The sequence below is a fragment of the Vicugna pacos genome, chromosome 23 (genome assembly GCF_048564905.1).
Source record: "Vicugna pacos chromosome 23, VicPac4, whole genome shotgun sequence".
Lineage (NCBI taxonomy): Eukaryota > Metazoa > Chordata > Mammalia > Artiodactyla > Camelidae > Vicugna > Vicugna pacos.
This window is the reverse complement of record NC_133009.1, coordinates 26,783,222-26,803,716: the sequence shown is the minus strand read 5'-3', so window position 1 is coordinate 26,803,716 and position 20,495 is coordinate 26,783,222. Positions and strand designations below refer to the sequence as shown.

General features: G+C 47.2%; 1 protein-coding gene across 3 annotated transcripts in view; it reads left to right on the top strand.

Moving 5' to 3' along the window:
* TGFB2 (transforming growth factor beta 2) overlaps positions 1-20,495 on the top strand; it is a 75,372-nt gene that overhangs the window by 31,536 nt on the left and 23,341 nt on the right. For all 3 annotated transcript variants that reach the window (XM_015238632.3, XM_006203656.4, XM_006203657.4), the window contains one exon: positions 18,475-18,638. In XM_015238632.3, coding sequence (XP_015094118.2) covers positions 18,475-18,638 — 164 coding nt within the window. The remainder of the gene's footprint in view (positions 1-18,474; positions 18,639-20,495) is intronic.

The following is a 20,495-nucleotide window of genomic DNA, read 5'->3' as shown; positions in this document are numbered from 1 at the left end:
CATTTCCATCCTTTCATTTCTTTTTTCCCCTATTCTCAAGGGAAGTACATACTGTGAAACACACAGGTCTTAAGTGTGCAGCTTGATGATTTTTGACAAAAACATATCTTCAACAAAATCTTTTTTTTTAGTTATTGAAGTATGGTCAGTTTACAATGTTGTGTTAATTTCTGGTGTGCAGCAAAACGTTTCAGTCATACATGAACATACGTATATTTAGTTTCATATTCTTTTTCATTGTAAGTTACTTACAAGATATTGCATATAGTTCCCCGTCCTATATAATTTAAACTTGTTTATCTATTTTATATTTAGTAACCTTCAACAAAATTTTAAAGCAGAAGAGGGTGGAGTAACTCTCCTGTAGTGAAACAGCCAGTGTTTAGGGAAAAGAGTCAGGTTTAGGAAGAGGAGGATCAAAGTTACCAACTCCTGCTCCTGACATAAAGCTGAGATCCTCAGATCCCACCCCCGACTCCCTGAGGAGCGCATGTTTTTCAGGGGCTTCCCTTTCCAAGCACTGGTGGTACGTGGAGCTCCAGTGTGAGCTTTCTCTTTTGATCACTCATCTTGACTTTTGAAAATAAATATTTATGGGGGCCAGGAAGTTGTCTGTCCTGTGACACAAGCCTACTGTAAGATGTTTTTAGAGTCCTCTTGGAAATAATTGGAGTTTTGAATTAAACACTAGAAAGTTTTCAAGGAAGAATCAAAAGCAAAAGGAAGGGCAATTCCCAACGAGGAGGAAAGAACTATGTGCCAGAGCCTCCGACTGCTGGGCCTGCCCTGGGGTATTGCAGGAGAGCTCTCGGACTGGATTCACGATATAAACAGGGATTTAATGGGAAGCCTCTGAGCACAAATGCACCCACGTTTAGACGGGATCTCAAACTACTGTTTTGTTGATGTGTAATCCCCCTGGGATTTGGAAGTGATCTTTTAGGAAGGTCAAAACTGCAAGGCAGGAAAGCATGTGCCTTTTTTAAAAACAAATCATCAAATGAACTTATTTACAAAACAGAAACAGATTCATGGACACAGAACAAAATTGTGGTTACAGGAGAAGGCGGGGGTGGAGAGAGAAATGGGGAGTTCAGGACTTACAGATACTAATTATATGTATTAGTATATATCAAACAGATAGACAGCAAGGTCCTACTGTACAGCACAGGGAACTATATTCAATACCTTGTAATAACCTATCAGGAAAAAGGGTATGCATATGTGTGTGTGTGTGTGTGTGTGTAACTGAATCACTATGCTGTACATTAGAAACTAACACAACATTGCAAACCAACTATACCTCAATACAAAGAAAAACAATACCCTCATCAAAAAAAGTATCATCGATTATAAGTATGAATCTACATTAAGAAAACCACAAGAACATTTTGAAATCCAGTAGCAAGGTTGCTGATTCGCCCCTCAGAGGTCCCTTTTCTGTTTGATGGGAAAGCAGGTGGCAGGGCGGTGGAGAAGGAAGGAGTCACAGGTCTCCAGTGTCGCACACGCTCCTATTGGCTTCATAGGCAGTGGGAATTCTTACTTAGAAGGGGCAGCCCTTGCATAAACCGTTTATCCCTGTAACCACAATGTCTGGGAGTTTTTTTACTGAAGAATTTTAACACAGCTACATGTCAGAGGATTCGCAATATTTGGTGATGTCTTGAGTCAGATTTCAAGGAGTTAGAAGTTGCAGCAAAGTTAACCACAGGCTTCTGAAGAACTTTCCATGAAACACATTTTCAAATAAGAAATGTTGCCTTTGGACTTCTCCACCTAAAAAGGCAGAGCGTAAATACATACTGACAAAAAATGTGCCACATTCTGGAGCCTCCCCAAAATTGTGAAATGACACAAGAATGCTTTCCCTCCACCCATTCTTTCATTTCGACCTCACAGTTTGTCACGCATGGCGATTTTGTGGCTATGTGACAGTTCTGTAGTGATGAGCTATAGGGCAAGTTGATTTAAGGTTAATTTAAATAATATAAAGTAATTCACAGAGTTCCCCCCCCCCTCTGCTAGAACATCTTGATTCATTTTTTTTTTAAATGAAAAAAGAAAAAAGGAATTATATAGCATAAGTGTTCTCCATGCATTGGGTATGTGACTATTTTTAATGATGGTGCATTGTCATTTATTATTTCATAGGATTAGAAGTTACCATATTTTTGTGTAGATAATTAAACTTGTTGTGTATGTTGGAATAGAATTAGAATAACTTGACATGGAAAAAGCACTAGCAGGTATGTTGGCAAATCTGAGAAAATCAAGTACGTTAAACGCCCTACTATGTGTTACAAACAAGGTTGTGTATGAAACGGGTCACCCCTTGAAGTGAAGCGCTGACAGTGGTCCACGGTAAGTCACTTCCACTCTGGCTCCACCACTTATTGGCTACGTGACCTTAAATAAATTATCTAACCCTCCTAAGCCCCGGTCTCCTGACCTGCAAAACGGAAATGAAAAGAATGTCTACCTTATCGAGTCTTTGCGAGGCGTAAAGGGGGCAATGCAGGTGAGGCTCGGAGCTGCGGCTGGTATTCCTGGCATCTTACACTTTGAGAGGCTGACTTTCCAGGCAGTGGATTTACCCTGCATTTGCTTCACATCATTCTTCATTAAGCTCAGGGGCCGTAGACAGTCCTTCACAGCCCTAGGGTCTAGACCAAAAGGGACAGAAGGCAAAACTCAAATCTGTTGAGAATGGCTGGATACAATGCAGCTTGGAAGATGATCCATGGAGGGTTCAGGGGAGCCAGGGAAACAAACGAGAGTCGGCCACAGGTGCTTTGGAGGCTGTCTGTGGACACGCCGTGGCCCCGGGCAAGTACCGTGCATAGGACTGATGACTCTGATCTCATAGGCACCCTGAGAGTGGCCTGGGTTTTGTGCCTTGTAGCCTGAATGGCCCTTCCCAAGCTCAGCCTCTGAATCCTCAATGCTATCTGGTTCCTTCCCCATCTTTTCTCTTTGAGGAAAACTGAAGATCCAAACTACTAGAACCAGACTTGTCTAATAAACCTTGGGACAGTGTCACAAGTTGTCAGGGTGGTCACATTTCAAAGGCCATCTGGTCCTGTCATCTCTCCTTGAATCTTGTCATAAGCCTCTGGCTGTTCCCAGGGAAGTTTCAGACTCCTTCTGTGGATGGTTCCAACTCTTAGAAGCCTCATCACTTACTGAGCTTTGGCTGTTCTGGGACTTTCCACCCACTGGTCCTTGAATGAACTTTTATTGGGAAGAGAGGGGACGTCGAACAGTGGGAAGACTGTGGTCTTGGGTTCAGATAGACGTGGTTTGCAATCTCCAGCCACTTCTGTGTTCTCGCAGCATGCACAAGTGACTTGCCTGCTCTAAACCTGTCTCTTCATTCATGCAAGTGGGCGGTGGGAATCATCCAGCTCAGGTCGGCACTGTCAATAAGACAGCACTTGTGTAAGAGCATTTCATTTCATCTCATAAGCATCTCGTGAGATAAGACTATGAGATGTCACTCATAAGAATATGAGATGTCGCTAAGGTTAAAAACAAGATTATATCCAGTAAAACACATAAATGTGAGTACTTTTAATAGTAAAATCACCAAAGTCCCCTTTTACACCTAGCTTTATGTGAGTGAGCCAGTGGGTCAGCAAATCTAGTGAATCTGAGAGTGGTTTTCTAAGATGTGTCCTATTGAATTAGGCTCCCCTGTGCCCACAGGTTCTTGATACCAGTAGTTATAAACCGAGGAGCAGGGGCAGGTCCAAGGACTGTCCTGGTTTGTGTGACTCTGTAAGGCAGAGGAAATGTCTCCCGTGCACGGGGCTCAGATGCTGCTGCCATTTTGACATATGTGACCTGTCTGTTCCTGGTTAGGAGAGTGTTGCTGGCATTGAACTCTGAGAGTAGATGCAGCCCTTCCCCTTCTGCTCCCGGCGATCAGTTAATCATATAGGCTTACAAGTCTCGAGTACTCACTGTGTTCAAATCGTTATCTTATTTAACCCTTATGGCTGTTCTTAGAGGCAAGAGTTAGCATCACATTTTATAAGCACAGAAATGAATCTGAGTCCTTGCTCTCATGCTGCCGTCAATCAGGTCAACATCTAAAGATCTTGAGAACCATCATACACACCAGGGTAGGCATTGTCGGGCACCCAGAAGGAGAGGTGGCTTCTGTCCTGGAGGAGCTGGAATTCTTCTGAAAAGAAGGGAAACAAGGCTCGACCTTCAAGAATGAGTAGACTTTGCCAAAAGTAAAGGGTTTCTAGGTGAAGGATTAACATGGCTTGGGTGTGGCGGTGCATCAGCACTTGCTTGGAGACTGGAAGTAATACGGTACATGTAGAACCGAAGGCAGAGTCCCCTGCGGTGGGGGCGGGAGGGGAGAGGACCCTGCGGCAGAGGTGGCAGCGTCACTGCAAATCTAGAAGTGTAGGCTGGGGTCGCAGGGTCCTGGCAAGACATGAGTTGAAGTTGTCTCTCTGAGATATTTGAAAGTCGTCAAGACTTCTCACTGGTTAAAGGTCAAGAGAGATGGAAGATGGCGGAGAGTAAAGGTGGGCTTGCTCAGTCCCACGCTGTGTGTACTGCCAGAAGAGGCACGACAAGCTGTAGAGGGTTAGTCCTTTCTAATCTTGAATCCCTGTAGCCTCAAGGGCAGCCAGTGCCTCTCCCAGCCCCTGAGCCCAGTCCCCACCCAACATTCTTTCAGATGCGAGGGAACTGGCGGGAGAGCTTACTGCGGCCCCCAAGTGAAGTCTACAGAGAAAGTGTGCCGCCCCGCCCTCCCTCTTCAGGCCGACGTCTGAAAAGCCCCTCCCACATTGTGCACTTTACATCTGTTCGTGGTCCACGTGGCCACTGTCCAAGACCTGTTGCATGTGTCCTTTTCGCTTCCCTTCCCTCACACTAGGCTTGAGAGAAAAACTGGTCCGATTGAAGGCTGGGGAAATAGGATTTACTCCCTGTGGACAGTCTGTATGTATATTAGACTCATAAAATGCTTTTAGGATTCTGGGATCATTCTCGGAGATACTGGAGGTTGCCGAACACGCCGTGAAGTCTGTGTGTCTGTCTCTGTATCCCTGCCCCCTGCCAGCATTCTCCCCATCTGCGTTATTCTTCATGGAAACAGATTCAGCCTGGAAGGCCCACCGAGAACAAGTCCATGTGTCTGTCCTCTGCAGGTTAGAAGCTGTAGTTCAAGGACCGGGGGCACCCTCCCAGCTGTGGACATGAGCTTAGACGTGTGTAATTATAGTAGAGCCATGGAGAAGGTGTATTTGCCTCTGAGAGCCCCCAGTTGCCTTCCTGCAGTGAACAAGGAGTAATTAATGTGCGATCAGTTGGTTTCAGAAAAAGAAACAAAGAGATTAGCTGGCGTTTGTGAAAGTCTGTCTGTGTCTGGGCTGCATTGATTGTTCTGTGAGGTCATCTTGAGGGCAGAGAGGTCACAGCTGGTCTCCTACATCCAGAGGAAGGTATTTTTAAGTGCAGTAAACTTCTGGGCAATTGTGGATGCGCTTTGTACACCGAAAAGTGATTTTGTCATTGAGGCTGATGGTGAAAAAGCATCTCTGAGTCTTTGCCATGCCTGTTGCTGCAGCTGCAGTCTCCCCTTCACCCACCGTGGAAGAAAGAGCAGACCGTCCCACGGACATCTAAATCCCTCTCTGAAACCTGCTCCCTGCTTCTCTCTCGAATCTCTCTCTGCGTCATTCCCAAAGTCCCAGTTCCAGGGAAGGTCACTCTATGTCGTGTTCCTAAGGTAGCTGCCTGAGCTTAAATCACTTTCTCCATCTTGGTCCCTTCTAGGCACTGTCACCGCCAGGCTACTGGGCATTTAAAGGGAGACGCTCCTGCTCTTGGCAATAGAATAGCTCTTCCCCAAATCTATGAAGACTGCTATCCCCAGGGCGTCAGAGCCAGTGGGAAGCGTGTTCGTGTTCCTGTTGCTGTAGCTCTCTTCACGTTGGAACAGCACAGAGGTCTCAGAACGGGGCTTCCCAGGCTCCGTGCCTTCTCTTTAGAACACACCCTCTAAGGGATCTCCTGCTCCGCCGGCTGCTTTTTGTCTTGCAGAGGGGCAGGTCCCGAGCCTGGTGGCAAGAGAGGAGCACTGGGATAGCGCTAAGAAGTCCCGGGACTCATGGAAATAAAACCATTGGCTTCTGAATTATGGTTCCCTCAGCAGTAGAATGGAGCCAACACTGCTAGTGCACAGGGTTATCAGCTCGGAGGAAGTGATGTATGGGAAAGTACGTTGAGAAACATAAAACCCTAGGACGATGTCAGGGCTTGTGATTTACGCTGGTCATCAACGTATGGCTGAGCTGTTTGAAGAGAGGCGTCACCTCCTTTTCCTTTGTGATATTTATTGAGCACTTATCAGGTGCTAGGAGGCCCTGGGGAGTGAGAAGATGACAGATTCAGCTCCTGTACTCAGGAGAGTTACCAAGGCTCCTCCCTCCAAGGTAAAGCCAGTGCTCCCAGCGCCGGTCCTCCTAGTGCTGATTCAATGTGCAGCCTGGTCAGAGAAGGGTCGAGAAGAGAGCCCACCAGCCAGGAGACATAGGGGTGTGCAGACCTCTTCCTGGCTGTCAGTGGCCTCTCATCCAAGCAGGCACACAACTTGCTCCCTGCTAAAGACAGTTCCTGGGGTGTTGAGGAGCACTTGGAAGGAGCTGGGAGGAGTTGCCAGGTTTCCCTTGTCAAACCTCCTGTGACGGGAGATGTCCTCGGGACTTGCCCCGTGTGTGTTCTGGGGGGCAGGGTGTGTGTTCTTCACTGGAAACCTCTCACTCCCTTGCCCACATGAAACTCAAGTTGTTTCTTTAGGGGATATGGTGGGACGGGCTATTTTCTCATTTTTCTGATACAGGAAAAAAATCCTTCAGATACGTTGTCTAAGCTTTAAAGTTAGTCTAACGTAATATGGCAAGACACAGACGTCTTCAGGGGCATAGCGGATGCACCCCAACCTGGTAAAAGTTACTCCACTGACTTTGGGACATCCTTGAGTTCCTTCTGGTAAACCTCATGCTGGTGTTTTGTAAAGGGGCCATCTTGCTACCTTAGTTTGCTAGTTGTTTTATTCTGGTCCTGCATGTGTGTACACACCATGGTGGCACCCTGGGAGATCTATTTGCTTTCACCCTAACCCATTTAAGAAGCACTGGCTGATTCAAAGCTCTCTTCAAAGGAGACTCAGTAAATGCTTCTTAAGAAGCGTGGGAGAGCCACTGGATCGAAACTAAATAAAGGCACCTGTCCTGTCCTGTCTACCCAACCTCCTTGAGAAAAGAGAGCAGGGAAAGTTCAGAAAGCACCTGAGTGTTGACCCCTGTCAGTAAGACTTCTGCAGGCTTCCAAAGATCACAGAGAGCTGAAGCCTCCTCCAAGAGAAGAAACTTAGTTTTTCTTAAGACGTCTCCTTCCAGTGTCAAAATTGCAGGGCCCCCCTCCTGGGCTGGGATGTCAAATAACTTGGGACTGGTTGGATTCATTCTTGGGTGTCCTAGGTCCTGTTTCTCAGTCAGTATTCTCTCCCAGGGTCCCTAGGGGCAGATGAAAATTTGTGCATTTTCAACATCTCTACACCAAAGTCATACGACTGAAGCCAAACCATAGGGCTTGCTCTGAGATAATTAAATAAAAATCAGGCACACGCAGACATTTCCAAGGCCTTCTCTGGGGTCTAGTTCTGCCACAGAGATTCTGACTTTAAAGATGTCTTTTCTCCTCTCGCCAATGGTGGCCTGACCTCGAACAGAAAGCTGCCTCGTGTCCACATGAATGTGAATTCTTAAAAGAAGCATAACGCCTGTGGCTCCATTCCAGAACTCGGTCATGCCACAGTTCATCTGGATTCCTACAATTCCTGTACGTTCCCGTATCTTAATTGCCCATAGCTGTGTTGCCAGTACAAACAGGATGGGAGAAGTGCACACACCCTCAATGAACACATCTACCAACCCTCAGAAAGCACCATCCTTCGAAATTCTGGTATTCTTTGTACAGTACAGGGTGACCATCTACTAGAATGCTGGTATGGATATCTGATAACTGAAAATTCCTTCCAAGCAGTTCTTCCTCCCTACCACCTTCATAGTCAAGATGCCAGACTAGCTTTCAGCCTAAAAAACAATTCTAATTTTAAGACTCTGTCCTCTGCAGTGTTATGTAACAAATGAATACACAGGTTTACCAAATCAGACTTCAAATCCATCTCAGCATATCTGAAGTGAGGAGTCAAATCAAGTAAGTACATATTGAATAGGAGTGTGCTGTCAAATTTGCACAAAAAAGGCTTAGGGTATGAAATATAGGATAATGACATCTGTGAAATACTTCGTGTGGAAAAGACCTAACACCTCTAACATTTAAAACACATGGAAAATACAATATGAGTACCAAGTTTAAAAAGAGAGAGAGAATGAGAATAATTCAGTGTTGGGATGCATTAATAGAAGTATGAGTTCCAAATGAGGAAGGTGATAGTTCTACTCTATTCTGTGTTGAGGATTACGTTCAGGTTTAAGGGTCCAGTTTTAAAATTGGAGCTAAGAGGAAACCATCCACAGAGAGGGGACCATCCAGGAAGGTCAAAGGCTTTCACGATGAAAGGGTTGAAAGGAATTAGGACTGTTTGCTTAGAAAAGAAAAGAGATGGGCAGGCAGCCATGAGATTTGGCTTCAGGAGTTCTGAGTAGGGTCAAGTGGAAAGTGAATAAATCATCACATGTAGCAGAACTAGAGCCAGTGGGTAGACCTTGCAGGTAAACAGATCTCAGCCCCAGATAGGGAAGGACTCTTTGGAAAGCTGGAGCTGTCAAGAGTCTACAGCAGGTCATCCAGCCGAGTTTTGCATTCTCTGTCACTGCAAGAGTTCTGGGAGAGACTGTTTTGTCTTGTCTTGTAGAGAAAACTGCAGCGAGAGGAATTAGATACCAATAACATTGACAGAGCATGTCCTAGGTGCCAGGCATTCCCTTAACATGCTCTCATTCCTCAGTGCAGTGAAGAATTTCAGAGAGAATGAACGTTGACTGTGTTTGCTTTCCCTTTCAAGCTAGATAATCCAGACCGTCTATTTCTCTTCAAGTTTACTCACTCCCGAGTCCTGAATTTAATACGCCAGCAGTAATAGCCCATGCCACTTGGTTAAGTTGGTAAATAGCTTGCAATCCTAGCAGGGTGTGCCCTCTTGCTTATTAGTTTAGCTTTGGGGCGGAGCAGCAAATCAACAGAGTGCCTCAGAGTAATCAGGTGATGGCCTGACAAAGAAGCGGGGCCACGAGCAGGAAGCTTACAGAAAACCCAGAGAAGAGCTCACAGTACAAGGCACACAATGGCCGGTATATGCCTCACTGCTATAATTTCAGGAAGATTAGAGAAAGATTTTCAGGCTACTAAGGAGTCACCACACCCATTAAGCATGTCAGAGAGTCCACCCCAGTCCTTACAGAGCTGCAGGGAGAGTGCAGTAGTTTCTGGAAAGGGGAGTGTTGAAGTCTGTTTATTCTGGGAGAAGAAGGCGCTCTGCAGGGATGAGCACCGATGTCCAAGACTGTGCATTTTATCTTGATTTTGCCAGTGTTTGGTGTCGTCCTGGAAAGATTTTACTCATTTCTCGGTCTAAAAAAAGAGATTGAAAATAAAATGTGCTTCTAATTCATAAAGAGATTAAGGGTGATATCCTAAATTTCCAAGTTTAAATTGCTCATGGAATCAACAACCTATTGCCTTCTTTCTGTTGATCTTATTGGGAGCCATTGCTGGGTTCTAGAAGAGATGCCCGGGTCACTGTGTCGTGAGGTCATTGGCTTCCTTAAACACCATCAGTGAGACCAAAATCATGACTGCTTTGCTCCCTGGATGTCCTAGAGAAAAAAATAAAAAAGCACAAATTGAAGATCAGTAAGAAAAGAAGAGAGAAAGAACATGGAACAAATGAAGGAGAGAAGATAATGGGGGGGGGGGAAAGAACCCAGAGAGTTGTATGTGCTTTAAAGAATGAGACAATGGCAGAGAAGAGAGGCTTTGATTGCCTAGTCCAACCAGGAGGCCAGTCTCCCACCAGGAGGCCTTTCCAAGGGGATATGTCCCATTTGTGGTCCACCTGCCCACAAAAGTGGGTCCAGGTGCCCACCCCATGCATAGTCCTGAGCATCATGGGAGGAGGAATTAAAACGAAATAGCTGGTCTCCATGTAGGTGGGGTTTCATGAGGGTGATGGGGAACTTGGAGAAGAAACTAGAAGCCCCACATCTGTCATAGTTCGAGAAAACCAACCACCACGGGCCGGCACCACTGCAATTTTACTTTGTTTTGCCCCGTGGAAGAACGGGACCAAACACTCCTGCTGACACGGTGCATGGTCTCAAATAGCAGCTCGAGAGCGCCAAGTCACATAGGCTGACGCTGACACAGTTAGACTCACGATTGCCAGCACCATGTCAAGGCTGACACCGCGCCTCTCTGGGAGACGCCCGCTCCCCGTCACGGATGCTCGGGGGCGACGTTACATTGACTAGGAGGGATGGCCGGAGAGAAAATCAGAAACCACTGGTGATGCGCTGTTTACTCCTCGGTCATTTTGTGTTAAATTGCTGTGACTTGAATGTCAGCCGTGTTTGGGATGTGGTAGTGAAACAAAATCCATATCCCGTGTGCCAAGACAAATTTTAGAAAACCCCAAAACACAATTGTCTTGGTTTCTGGCTGGCGGGGTCTGTGCACACACAAATAGAAGCTCGTTTATTGCCCTCCAGCCATTCAGTGTGTTGCTGGTCCTGCCACACTCTGGGGGATGTCTAGTGAACCCCAAACTACTTCCCTCTAAGCGGGGGACGTCAGGAATGAAGGGCCACTGCACTCATTAAGCGCTGTCAGGAGTCCACACCAGTTACAGCAGAGCTGCAGGCAAAGTGCGGTCATTTCTGCAGAGAGGAATGAAGAGTTCTCTTCCGTTCGTTCGAGGATCTTGGGGCTGAGAGCTGGTGGATGCTCCTGGGGCGCGGGGCACCAGGAACAGGGCTCCAAAGTGTCCCGGCTGGTCCTGGTCACTCAGAGCAGAGTGCCTCTTATGGGGGGAGCTTTCCCACGCAGCGAGCGCCCCGTCTCCACATCCGGGTCATTCTTTTAAGGAGTATCACTGAAAACACTGGGCCTTGCATCAGAGTTTCTTGACTGCCAAAGTCAAACAGACCTCTGGCTGCAGGGGATCTATTTCTTTGTGCCCGTTTGTGATGCTCCAACAAGAGAGCGTGTTGGTATTTCTGCCTGAGGTGGGATTCGTGTCCTCAACTCAGGGGACTCCTTTGCCTGGAAGACAGGGTATTGTGGTGAAAAGCCAGAGCTTTTGATTGACAGGCCGGCCTCACCTTGAGCTTAGCCAGGAGTTACTTCACTCTCCTTGCTCTTACTTTCTTTGTCTGTGAAATGGGGGTGAAAACCTTCTTAGCAGAAATGAAGCATGTAAAGCTATTAGAAAACGAGAGGGGATTATGAAGTAAAATTCTGAGGCTGCAGTGAGACCAGGCCACTCTTTTTAACGGTGAGGATGGTGGGATGGATCTTTTGCATTCATCCCTCACTAAGTCATGAGACAGAGTAACGGGAGGGGAAGCCTGGCCAAGTTCATTAGGGTTAGATCACAGTCTGGGGCTGATGTTATCAAACTTGGGCCTGAAACAGAATCACCCAGGAGGTCTGGGATGGAGCCGAGGAATAAGCGTATTCATAAGCCCCGACGTGACTCCTATGCAGGAGGTGAGGGACAGTCATCTACGGTAGGATTGACGGGGGAAAAATCAGTTTTTGGAGGCTCCATCTGTGGAGAATGTCAGCAGGAGACTGATGAAATGGCAGAGCTGCTGGTGAGCTGGGTCTAGCTCAACCTGCCCCCAGGCTGAGGGCACCTCAGTGCATCTTTCTGGACAAGGTGCATCTCGAAACTACATAACTTCCTCCAGTGAGGTGAAGGCCCCCGACCTTGAAGGACAGCACATCCCCCCTGCCCTTTTTTTAACTTCTAAATTATTAGAAAAATTCTTTATATATTGAGCCCAAATGTGACTCCCTGGCTTAGGAACGTTCCATATGCAAGCCCCTGAAACATTTGGAATCTCTTAAGGGATCTGATGTCTCTAAGTGGTCTCTTCTTCAAATTAAATACCGTCTTTTCCATTGAGCTGGTCTCTATCCTGCCTGTGTGTGAGAATCATCTGAGGAGCTTAGAAAAGACCATCCCGGTCCAGTCAGACTCGTAGGGGCTGGGACCCAGGCATCAGTATATTTTCCAAGTTCTTCAGTTTGAAATGGGCAGTCAAGGTAGACAGTGCAAATCACAGAGGAATTTTTTCTATGATAAGAGCCTCAGATCTCTTGCTGCAATTTCTTCTTTTCTCTATCTTATTCTTTTTTTTTCTATGTGAAACGTCTGATCAAACGTTTAGATGTTCCTTTGTCTTTTTTTTTCCAACCATTTAAAAATATTTATTGAGCTACTATTATGTTCTGTGTATTTTCCTCAATAGTTTGTATACCTTATTGGACAAAACAGACAAAGATTCCTCTATGGAGTTTACAGCCTAGCAGCATGAGACAGACAATCATAAACCAGAGACTGATTAAATAAGTCAGTTTTATAGTATGTTAGAACGTGGTTGGTGCTTTCAAAAAATAAAAAAGTCTCTTTGTCTTTCTGTCTTTCTTTGCCGATTTCTTCTCTTCCATATTTATTTCAGTGGTTCTCAAATGTTCAGGTACATAAGAATTGCCCAAGGATCTTGTTAAAATGCAGAGCATTGGACCTTACCCCATACCCACTCTTGAGGGGCCTGGCTGTGTAGGATGTATCCACCCACGCTAAGTAACCGGGGCCTGGGCTGCTTTCTAAGCCTCTTACAGTTTTTCCCTGAGAAAGGAAACTAGCTTGTATTTAAAGTTCAGGTAGATGGCGAGTGCCTCGGGCAGGGAGACAAATAAAACCTCCAGGCCTCTAACAATTCCTTTCATTCCCATACCTCCTGCCTGTCACTTTGAACTCCTGCCCTCGGGCTTATCCTGGAAATCCCCCAAGAACACTGAGACCAGCTCCCTTGGGGGCTCTGGTCAGCGCCTGCTCCAAGAAAGCTGCTGTTAGAAACTAAGGTCTCTTTCTTTCTCTTCTCTGGCCCCTACTAATCTGCTTGCTGTTATAGCGCTGGTCTCACCAGCTGGCAGTCAACCAGTACCTTTCAGTACAGTGATTCTTCAGCCTCGACAATGCATTAGCTTCCCCTGGCTAATCTGCATTTATTGCAGGTTCCCAGGTGAGGCAGATGCCCTGGGTCCAAGACCGCACTTCCAGAACCATTGCTTTAGCAAATACAACAAATACCCAGCAATTCTTGACCCAAGATTCCAAGGTCCGTCACACACTTTTTTCTCCTGCCAATTTTGTGATGTAAACCACCTAGGAGGGAATAAATAACAGAGAGATGATTAAAGCATTGCCTCCCTAAAGGCTGAGCTCTGGACATCCTTGGGGTGTTTCTTTCAGGCCCCAAATCCACAGGCTCTGTCAGAGCTCATCACGTATCAGCGATGTCGCAAGACTTCCCTCGGGTTTCGTTTCTCACTAACTTGTTTGTTACATGGTCCTGATGTGAGCATTGTCACGGTGGGAGGTGGGCTGACTTGATGCAGAGATGTTTGGCGGGAAGGCAGAATTCTCAGGTCAGCCTTTCTGATGGTCAGGGTTTTGGGGAACAGGTGAAATGTGAAAGCATGGTGGTGGGGGTTCTGAGGACCGAGGTGACTGCGACTCCTCTCTGCAGGGGAGAGGAACAGGTGGCCGGAGTCGTTTATAAGCTGCCCCCATGCACTCAGCGGCTTCTGCCTCTTCTCTGCTAATGAAGTCAGGTGGTAAGAGAGTCCTCTCTCTGGGGACATTCAAGGAAGGCCCAAGGACCGCTTGGCAGCTTTGTTGCCAAGGCATGGAAACAGGGAGAGGAAGGGACCTTCTTGAGGGGATCTTTGCGCTGGACCCAGTGCCCAAACATTCTGTCTGCTCCTTATGTAATCCCGACAAACTGATTCAATACATACGAGGTAGGAAATTATTTACCCCGTTATATGGATGAAGAAACAGTCTCAGAAAAGCCAAATAATGTTCCCATTTCCACACAGCTAGGACTTTTTGATTTGGAGTTAAAATTCCAATGGCCTTAAAGGCCCCTCGCTGCGTTCACATCCCACGTGACCATGGCAGGACTAGCTGCTTGCTCCCACTGCGATGCCCTCTGAATGCATCAGGGCAGGGCCAGCCTCAGGGGTAAAGCTGCCCCGGTGCCCTGCCCCGAGATGGTTCAAGTGTGAGTGCCTGACACCGGCTCTGCCAGGGGTGAGGGATAGGGGGCCGGGAGCCAATCCTAGGGAGGCCAGTAGGTGATGGGAGTGGGACAGCCCATGAGCGAGGCTCCGTACCGCCCCCTACCCCCACCACGCATGCTCCACTGTCCCATCAGACTTCAAGTACAAAGCCTAAATTCAAAGGTGAAATGATTAAGGATTTCAAGGTGGTGACCCCAGAGCATCAAACTCAAGTGTGAGGTTTTTTCTGAGCTTGGGACCCAGTGCAACTGCCTTGGTCACATGCCCAGGAAGCCATCCCTGGGCAGTGGGGAACCGAAGAACTCAAGTGGAGATTCCTGACCTCAAGGTGCTTCCACGGGAGGAAGATAACTTAGAATGAGCCAATACATTATTTGGAACAAATGGCAGGTCAAGTTAGCGTGCTTATAAAAGTAGCTTGTGATTATGGCTATCATTAGGCTTTCTGTACCCACCTCTTTTGTAAATTAGTAACTAGATTTCCTCATTTTCTTTTTTCCTTTGTGGGGTTCAGCCTCTGCTAACCCGCTTGTTATTTTAAATAGCACTAACTTGCTAGCAGCCAACCAGTACCTTTTAGGACAGCGGTTCAACGTGTTGGTGCCTCAGACTCCCTGGGCTAATTTGCATTTATGTGTGATGTGTGGCCAAGGTTGAGATGGGGGAACACTCCTTGCTGGATGACATTCTGGAATCTTCCACGGGCAAGCTTTTCCCTGGGAGGGAGGCAGACGGGACAGCGTGGTGGGGAGAGGAGCAGAGTCAGCCGGGTGGTCTGAAGTCCACGGGGCTGGAGGAAGATGCATTCGATTGAACCCCAAAAAGTCGATCTGAAATTGAGAGGAGCCAGAAGGAGTGTGGGCAGGCTGCCGAGGTCAAACACCAGTACCTGACCACCCGGCGATGGGATGGGAACCGGATTGGAATTCCAGTGGGCGTTCCAGGGGACTCACATTCCAAATAGGGACACGAATTCTTGGAGAAGGCAGGGGGAAAAGATGCACCCCTTAGGGCTGCCTGAGCTGTTCAGCACCTACCTGCCGCCCGGAGCCCTGGGCCAGGGAGACAAGCCCGCGCATCCTGGCTGGGTGGAGAGGGGCCGCCTTCAGCTCTTCGCCCCATGCATCCAAAAGCTTTTATGAGCTAAGGGCAGGGTCACAGGCTAGGCTCGAGCAGTTTGCTGTGGTTTTTTTTTTTCCCTCAAATGCAGAAATATTTGGCCAGTGGTTTGAGTTCCTCAGCCAGGCAGGGGGCTGGTGACCCGTAGCAGATGACAGCAGGGGACAGCTGGGACCGACCCTCGGAAGTGGCAGTCAGTTCTTTAGTGTCACCAGTCTTTATCCAGTGAGCCCCCACTCTTGGGTGCTGGAGCAGGGGGCTGGGAGAGGCTGCTGTGACCTGCTGGCCTGGTCGCTTCAGTGTGGTCGCAAGACCAAAGCCGAGGTGCTGGGCGGAGGGGCGTGGGGCAGTCATTTGCCCTCCTACGTTAACTGCTTCGACTTAGAAAACAAGAGCCGAATAGCTGGACTTGAATCCTCAGGCGGTTCGGTTCTAACAGCGGGAACGGTTATAATGGCCAGAGGGGAGGAAGGCTGTTGGCCAGTGTGTAGGGAGTGGAGCAGAATACCGTCCTTAACCATCAAGCTCCTCCTGTAAATATTTGCAAACACCCCTTCAAAGCTCGAAAGGCTTGAACAGGATCATTGGACGATTTGCTTAGAAAAAGGAGAAACAAAATTGACCTCCTGGTCGGAAGCGGCTTTAAAAAGCAAGCGTGTGTGTGGGCAGAAGACCAAAAAGGGGGAAAAATTTGTTCAAAGTTTAATAAACACAGAAGAGAATAAAAATAAATCTCAAGAGCACTTATTTACAAACTTGATGAAAGGAAAAGATTGGGGCGAGTGGGTGTGAAAGATGGGTGTTTGTGGAAGGGGAGCGGGCCTGTGGGGGTTCCACTGACGGGAAGGGGGGACCCGAGGAAGTGTTTACTCTTCCTAATGACAGGAAATGCTCTGAAGCAGCTTGGCCCTCTCGGGACGCTTTTTCAAGCATATTTGAAGCTTCTGCTGTCTAATGGGGCGGCCATGTGAAGATGAATGCAGCCGCTAGGCCTGTGGAAGGTTCCGGCCAAACGAGAGAGTGTGTGAGGCCAGGGAGCCTGGCCCCAGCCCTCCCCAGGCTTCTCTGCTTGGGCAACTGGCCTGCTTTCAGCTGAGCTGGTCAGGCTCCGATCAGCCTGCCCAGTCCCCTGGGCTGGGCGTGTTCCAGCAGCGAGAAAGGTTGATTTCTTCTCGAAGCTCCCTTTTCAAATTGCTGGGCGAGGGGGCTCCCACATCCTCCCCACTTAAGTGCACGTTTGCTGGTCTGAAACTGTCCACCGACGACTTCACAGCCGTGGTGCGGCAGGCGGGCCATCACCGCATCTGTGCGAAGACGTCCTTTTCCCTGAAACCTGGATGCTTTGGATTTTGGGGGAGTCTGTTCGTTGTTTGTGTCTGAGACTCCTGAGCTCAAAGCCTCAATTCACACCGTCCTTGAAGCGGTCATTGAGCTGAGCGTGCGTGGTTTGGAATTCACTGCTTCCCGATGAGCTGTTTCATGAGAGTCACAGGTCATGGGAAAGGGATGGGCGAGAGCCTCTATCAGGGGAAGAAGTGCGGAGCTCTTAAGATGAGGAAGTATTCCTGCGTCCCTCGCTTTTTTTTTTTTTTGCTTTTTTTTTTTTCAGTATAATCGTCAGGGGATGGATTTCCCAGGAAATCACGAAAGGTGTTTGTTTCTATTTTAAGATCGACAGGATGGCTCGTTTGTTTAATAAGAAACTAGTCTTGCCAACAGCCAGATGCCTGAGTCTTTCAAGACTCCTGTTGCTGACCAACTGTGAGAACAGTGGCTATTTGGTGAACTGCACGAGTGCAGAGCCCTGTCTTACATGGGAGAAGAAAAAAACCTGGAAAAGATGGTCAGTCCTCAAGAGTCCTCAGATGTCATGGGGGAAAACAAAAATAAACAAACATAATACTGAAGTAACGAAAACATTTGTAAGGAGCCGTAAAAAACCATGAATGATTACGTTGTAATGAAGCGACATGATTAAAGAGAGGGTAGAAAGTAATGGAGATGCCAGAGTTGGATGGAACATTCCAGAAGGATGAAAGTAAGGAGATTTTAGACGAGGTTTAGAGAAACAGACCTGTAGGTCTGCCTGATGGTCTGCCTCATGGAGGTGCTTAAACAATGGGTGTCACATAGGAAGTATGGGCAGAGAATTAGGACTTGCTTTGCTTTGGGTGTAACCTCAAGTTGCGCATGAGGCAATGACAGACGACTGCAAAATAAACAGCAAAATTCTAGCAGCCCATGAACTTGCAGTTGTTGTGTGTGCTCTGCATCTCTGTACTTTTCATGGCTCAGAACAGAAGGAATTTGGGTTGATTCCTTCTCTTTCTTAGCTAGGACCCCCTCCCACCAACGGACATTTATACTGAATAAAGAATTTTAAGACTGGACCTTGTATAGCCAGTGTGCACAGATTTTTATTCAGATGTCCTCCGCCTGACTTGAATAGAGGGTGTATTTGGTCATATGTGTGTGAAAGACCAAACTGTTGAAGCCAAAAAAGATGCAATCCATGAACCTGGATAGAGTGGAGTGTTTGGTTGCCAAAATTTCAAGGAAAAATACGTGGGCAAACAGCTTGCCATTAGGAGCTATTTTCTTGGCACGTCTGATTAAAGCGTATGCAAGCCCGACAGCTCTCTCCAGGCATCAACTGTCATGAACTTGTTCCAATTCATAACCATCTAGGATTTTCCACCATGCCATCAGCTTTCAAAGGATAGGGTTAACTTCACGCCCTCAAATGGAGTTGGAAGTGGTTTGTTAATCTCTGTTAATCTGCTCCTCCTGGAACCAAGTACACATTATTTTTTTTTCTGGTTAAATTGTTAATGATATTAAATTGGCCACTGGAAACAAAATCATTCTGTAGATATTTCCTGTTTGGTTTCTTGAGTCTATCTCATGCTGCATGGTCTTTTTTTTTTTTTTTTTTTTTGAGAGAACAATGGATTTTAATCATTTTCACGATTGCCCTTTTTACAGATGCCATCCCGCCCACTTTCTACAGACCCTACTTCAGAATTGTCCGATTTGACGTCTCAGCGATGGAGAAGAATGCTTCCAATTTGGTGAAGGCTGAGTTCAGAGTCTTTCGTTTACAGAACCCCAAGGCCAGAGTCGCGGAACAACGGATCGAACTGTATCAGGTACCTTTTGTTTGGGTTGTTTTCATGGACAATCAGCTCGAAGTCTGAGGGTCAGAGACTTCCCCCAGACTTGGGTGTTCTGAACTGAAAGACGCCTTTTCTACACTCACAGTCGTGAGATCGGCCCCCATGTGTTATTCCTCTCACAGTGACAGCTCATTCCTCCATCACTCCGGAAGGAAGAGCCTTGGGAGTGAAGCGGGGAAGCTCTGAGCATGCTTTCCAGCAGCCTGAATGGCCGGAGTGCCCACCCTCGGGAGGGCTTTAGTCGAGAAGAGCGCCCTCCACTCAGGAAAGTCAGATAATGTAGGGCCAGTCCCACCCCAAGGAGAGAAGGTGGCTACCTTTGTTTTCTCATCCAATGGCCACTCCCTTCCTCCTTTACTTCCCTCATCTCATCCTTCCTGTCTTCTTCTCTCTCCCCGTCTTTTTCATGCCGTTGTCTTCCTCTCTTTGCTACCTCTTGTCTCTTCATTAACCTCACCCTGCCTCCTTTTCCTCTCTGATTCTACCCACCTTTTCCCACCTCCAGCCCCCACCAAATGCACATCCTTGGTTTACCCCGTCCTCCGTTATTTCAGGCAGCCCTGACGTCTCACCTCCTCAGTACCATTGCTGAGCCGCTGTGTCAAAAGATGAGGATGAGGGTGAGAATAATGGCGATGGTGATGGTGACGCAGTGCTGAGTCACTGAGATTTGAGAGCTGTTCTTAACAGCTTGTTACTCAAGTGGGCTACTGGGCAACAGCATGAGCGTCACTTAGGAGCTGTGAAGAATGCAGAATCTCAGGCCCTACCCCAGACTTACTAAATCAGAATGCGCAGAATGTAGAGCAGAATCTTCATTTCTAACGAGAGCTTTAGGTGGTTTACCTTCTTATCTTTCAGATATTCAATACAGTGTTATTAGCTGTAGTCACCCTGCTGCCCGTTACATCCCCAGGACTCACGCATCTTCTAACTGGAACTCTGTACCTTTTGACCGCCTTCACTCGTTTCAAGTATTCTTCCCACTGCTGTATTCTTTCTCCTTTTTACAGAGGAATATGCTGAGTCACAGAGAAATGAAGCCACTTGGCCGGGGTCACACAGATGGGAAGTGGTGGGGCTGGGGTACAAGTTCTCGGCTCTGACTCCCACACTTGCTGCTCATAGCAAATCCTTCCCTATGTCTTTACCTCAATATCATCCAGAATAGTAGAAAAATAAGCAAAACCAGGCCGGCCAGAAGGTGGGGTGATATTTGGAGGGAAAGCAATGATTGAGTTCTCTGAAAAAACATCTTGAACATAGGTAGGCAGAATTATTGCAAGGGGATTTAAAAAATAAAAACCAAAACCCGATTCCATGTCCTCTCTTTTCTTCTTTTTCAATTAAATCTGTCTCACATGCCTCTCTGTACAGATGACAGCATCACAGATGGTTCTCTGGCCCTGTTTCAATTACATGGCTTCAGTAAATTGAAGGCAAGTTCTCTGAGGTTTTGTTGTCTGTAACGTAAGCTGCTAAATCACTGTTATTGTTTGGCTCCTGACCTTATGATCCGAGGAGTGGCCTCTGATAGCGGATTACTAGTGGTCTGTCTTCCTCCCAAAGGCCATCTTATTTCCGGGAGGGGATCTGTCCCTGGAGGCTGGTAATTTAGCAGACCTTACTGAGTTCTTAGTGGATGTGTATCATCCCAGAGGTTACTGCAGCCCTGGCCACCCCATGACACGAACAGCAAGCTCTGTACCAACGAAAGTCCCCCAACTGGGAAAGATACAGCCCACAGTGCAAGCTTATTTTATGCAGAGTGTGAAGTGGACTGGTTCACTGACACTGACCGCGGGACTCCGGAAGGGGGTAGTTTTAGAG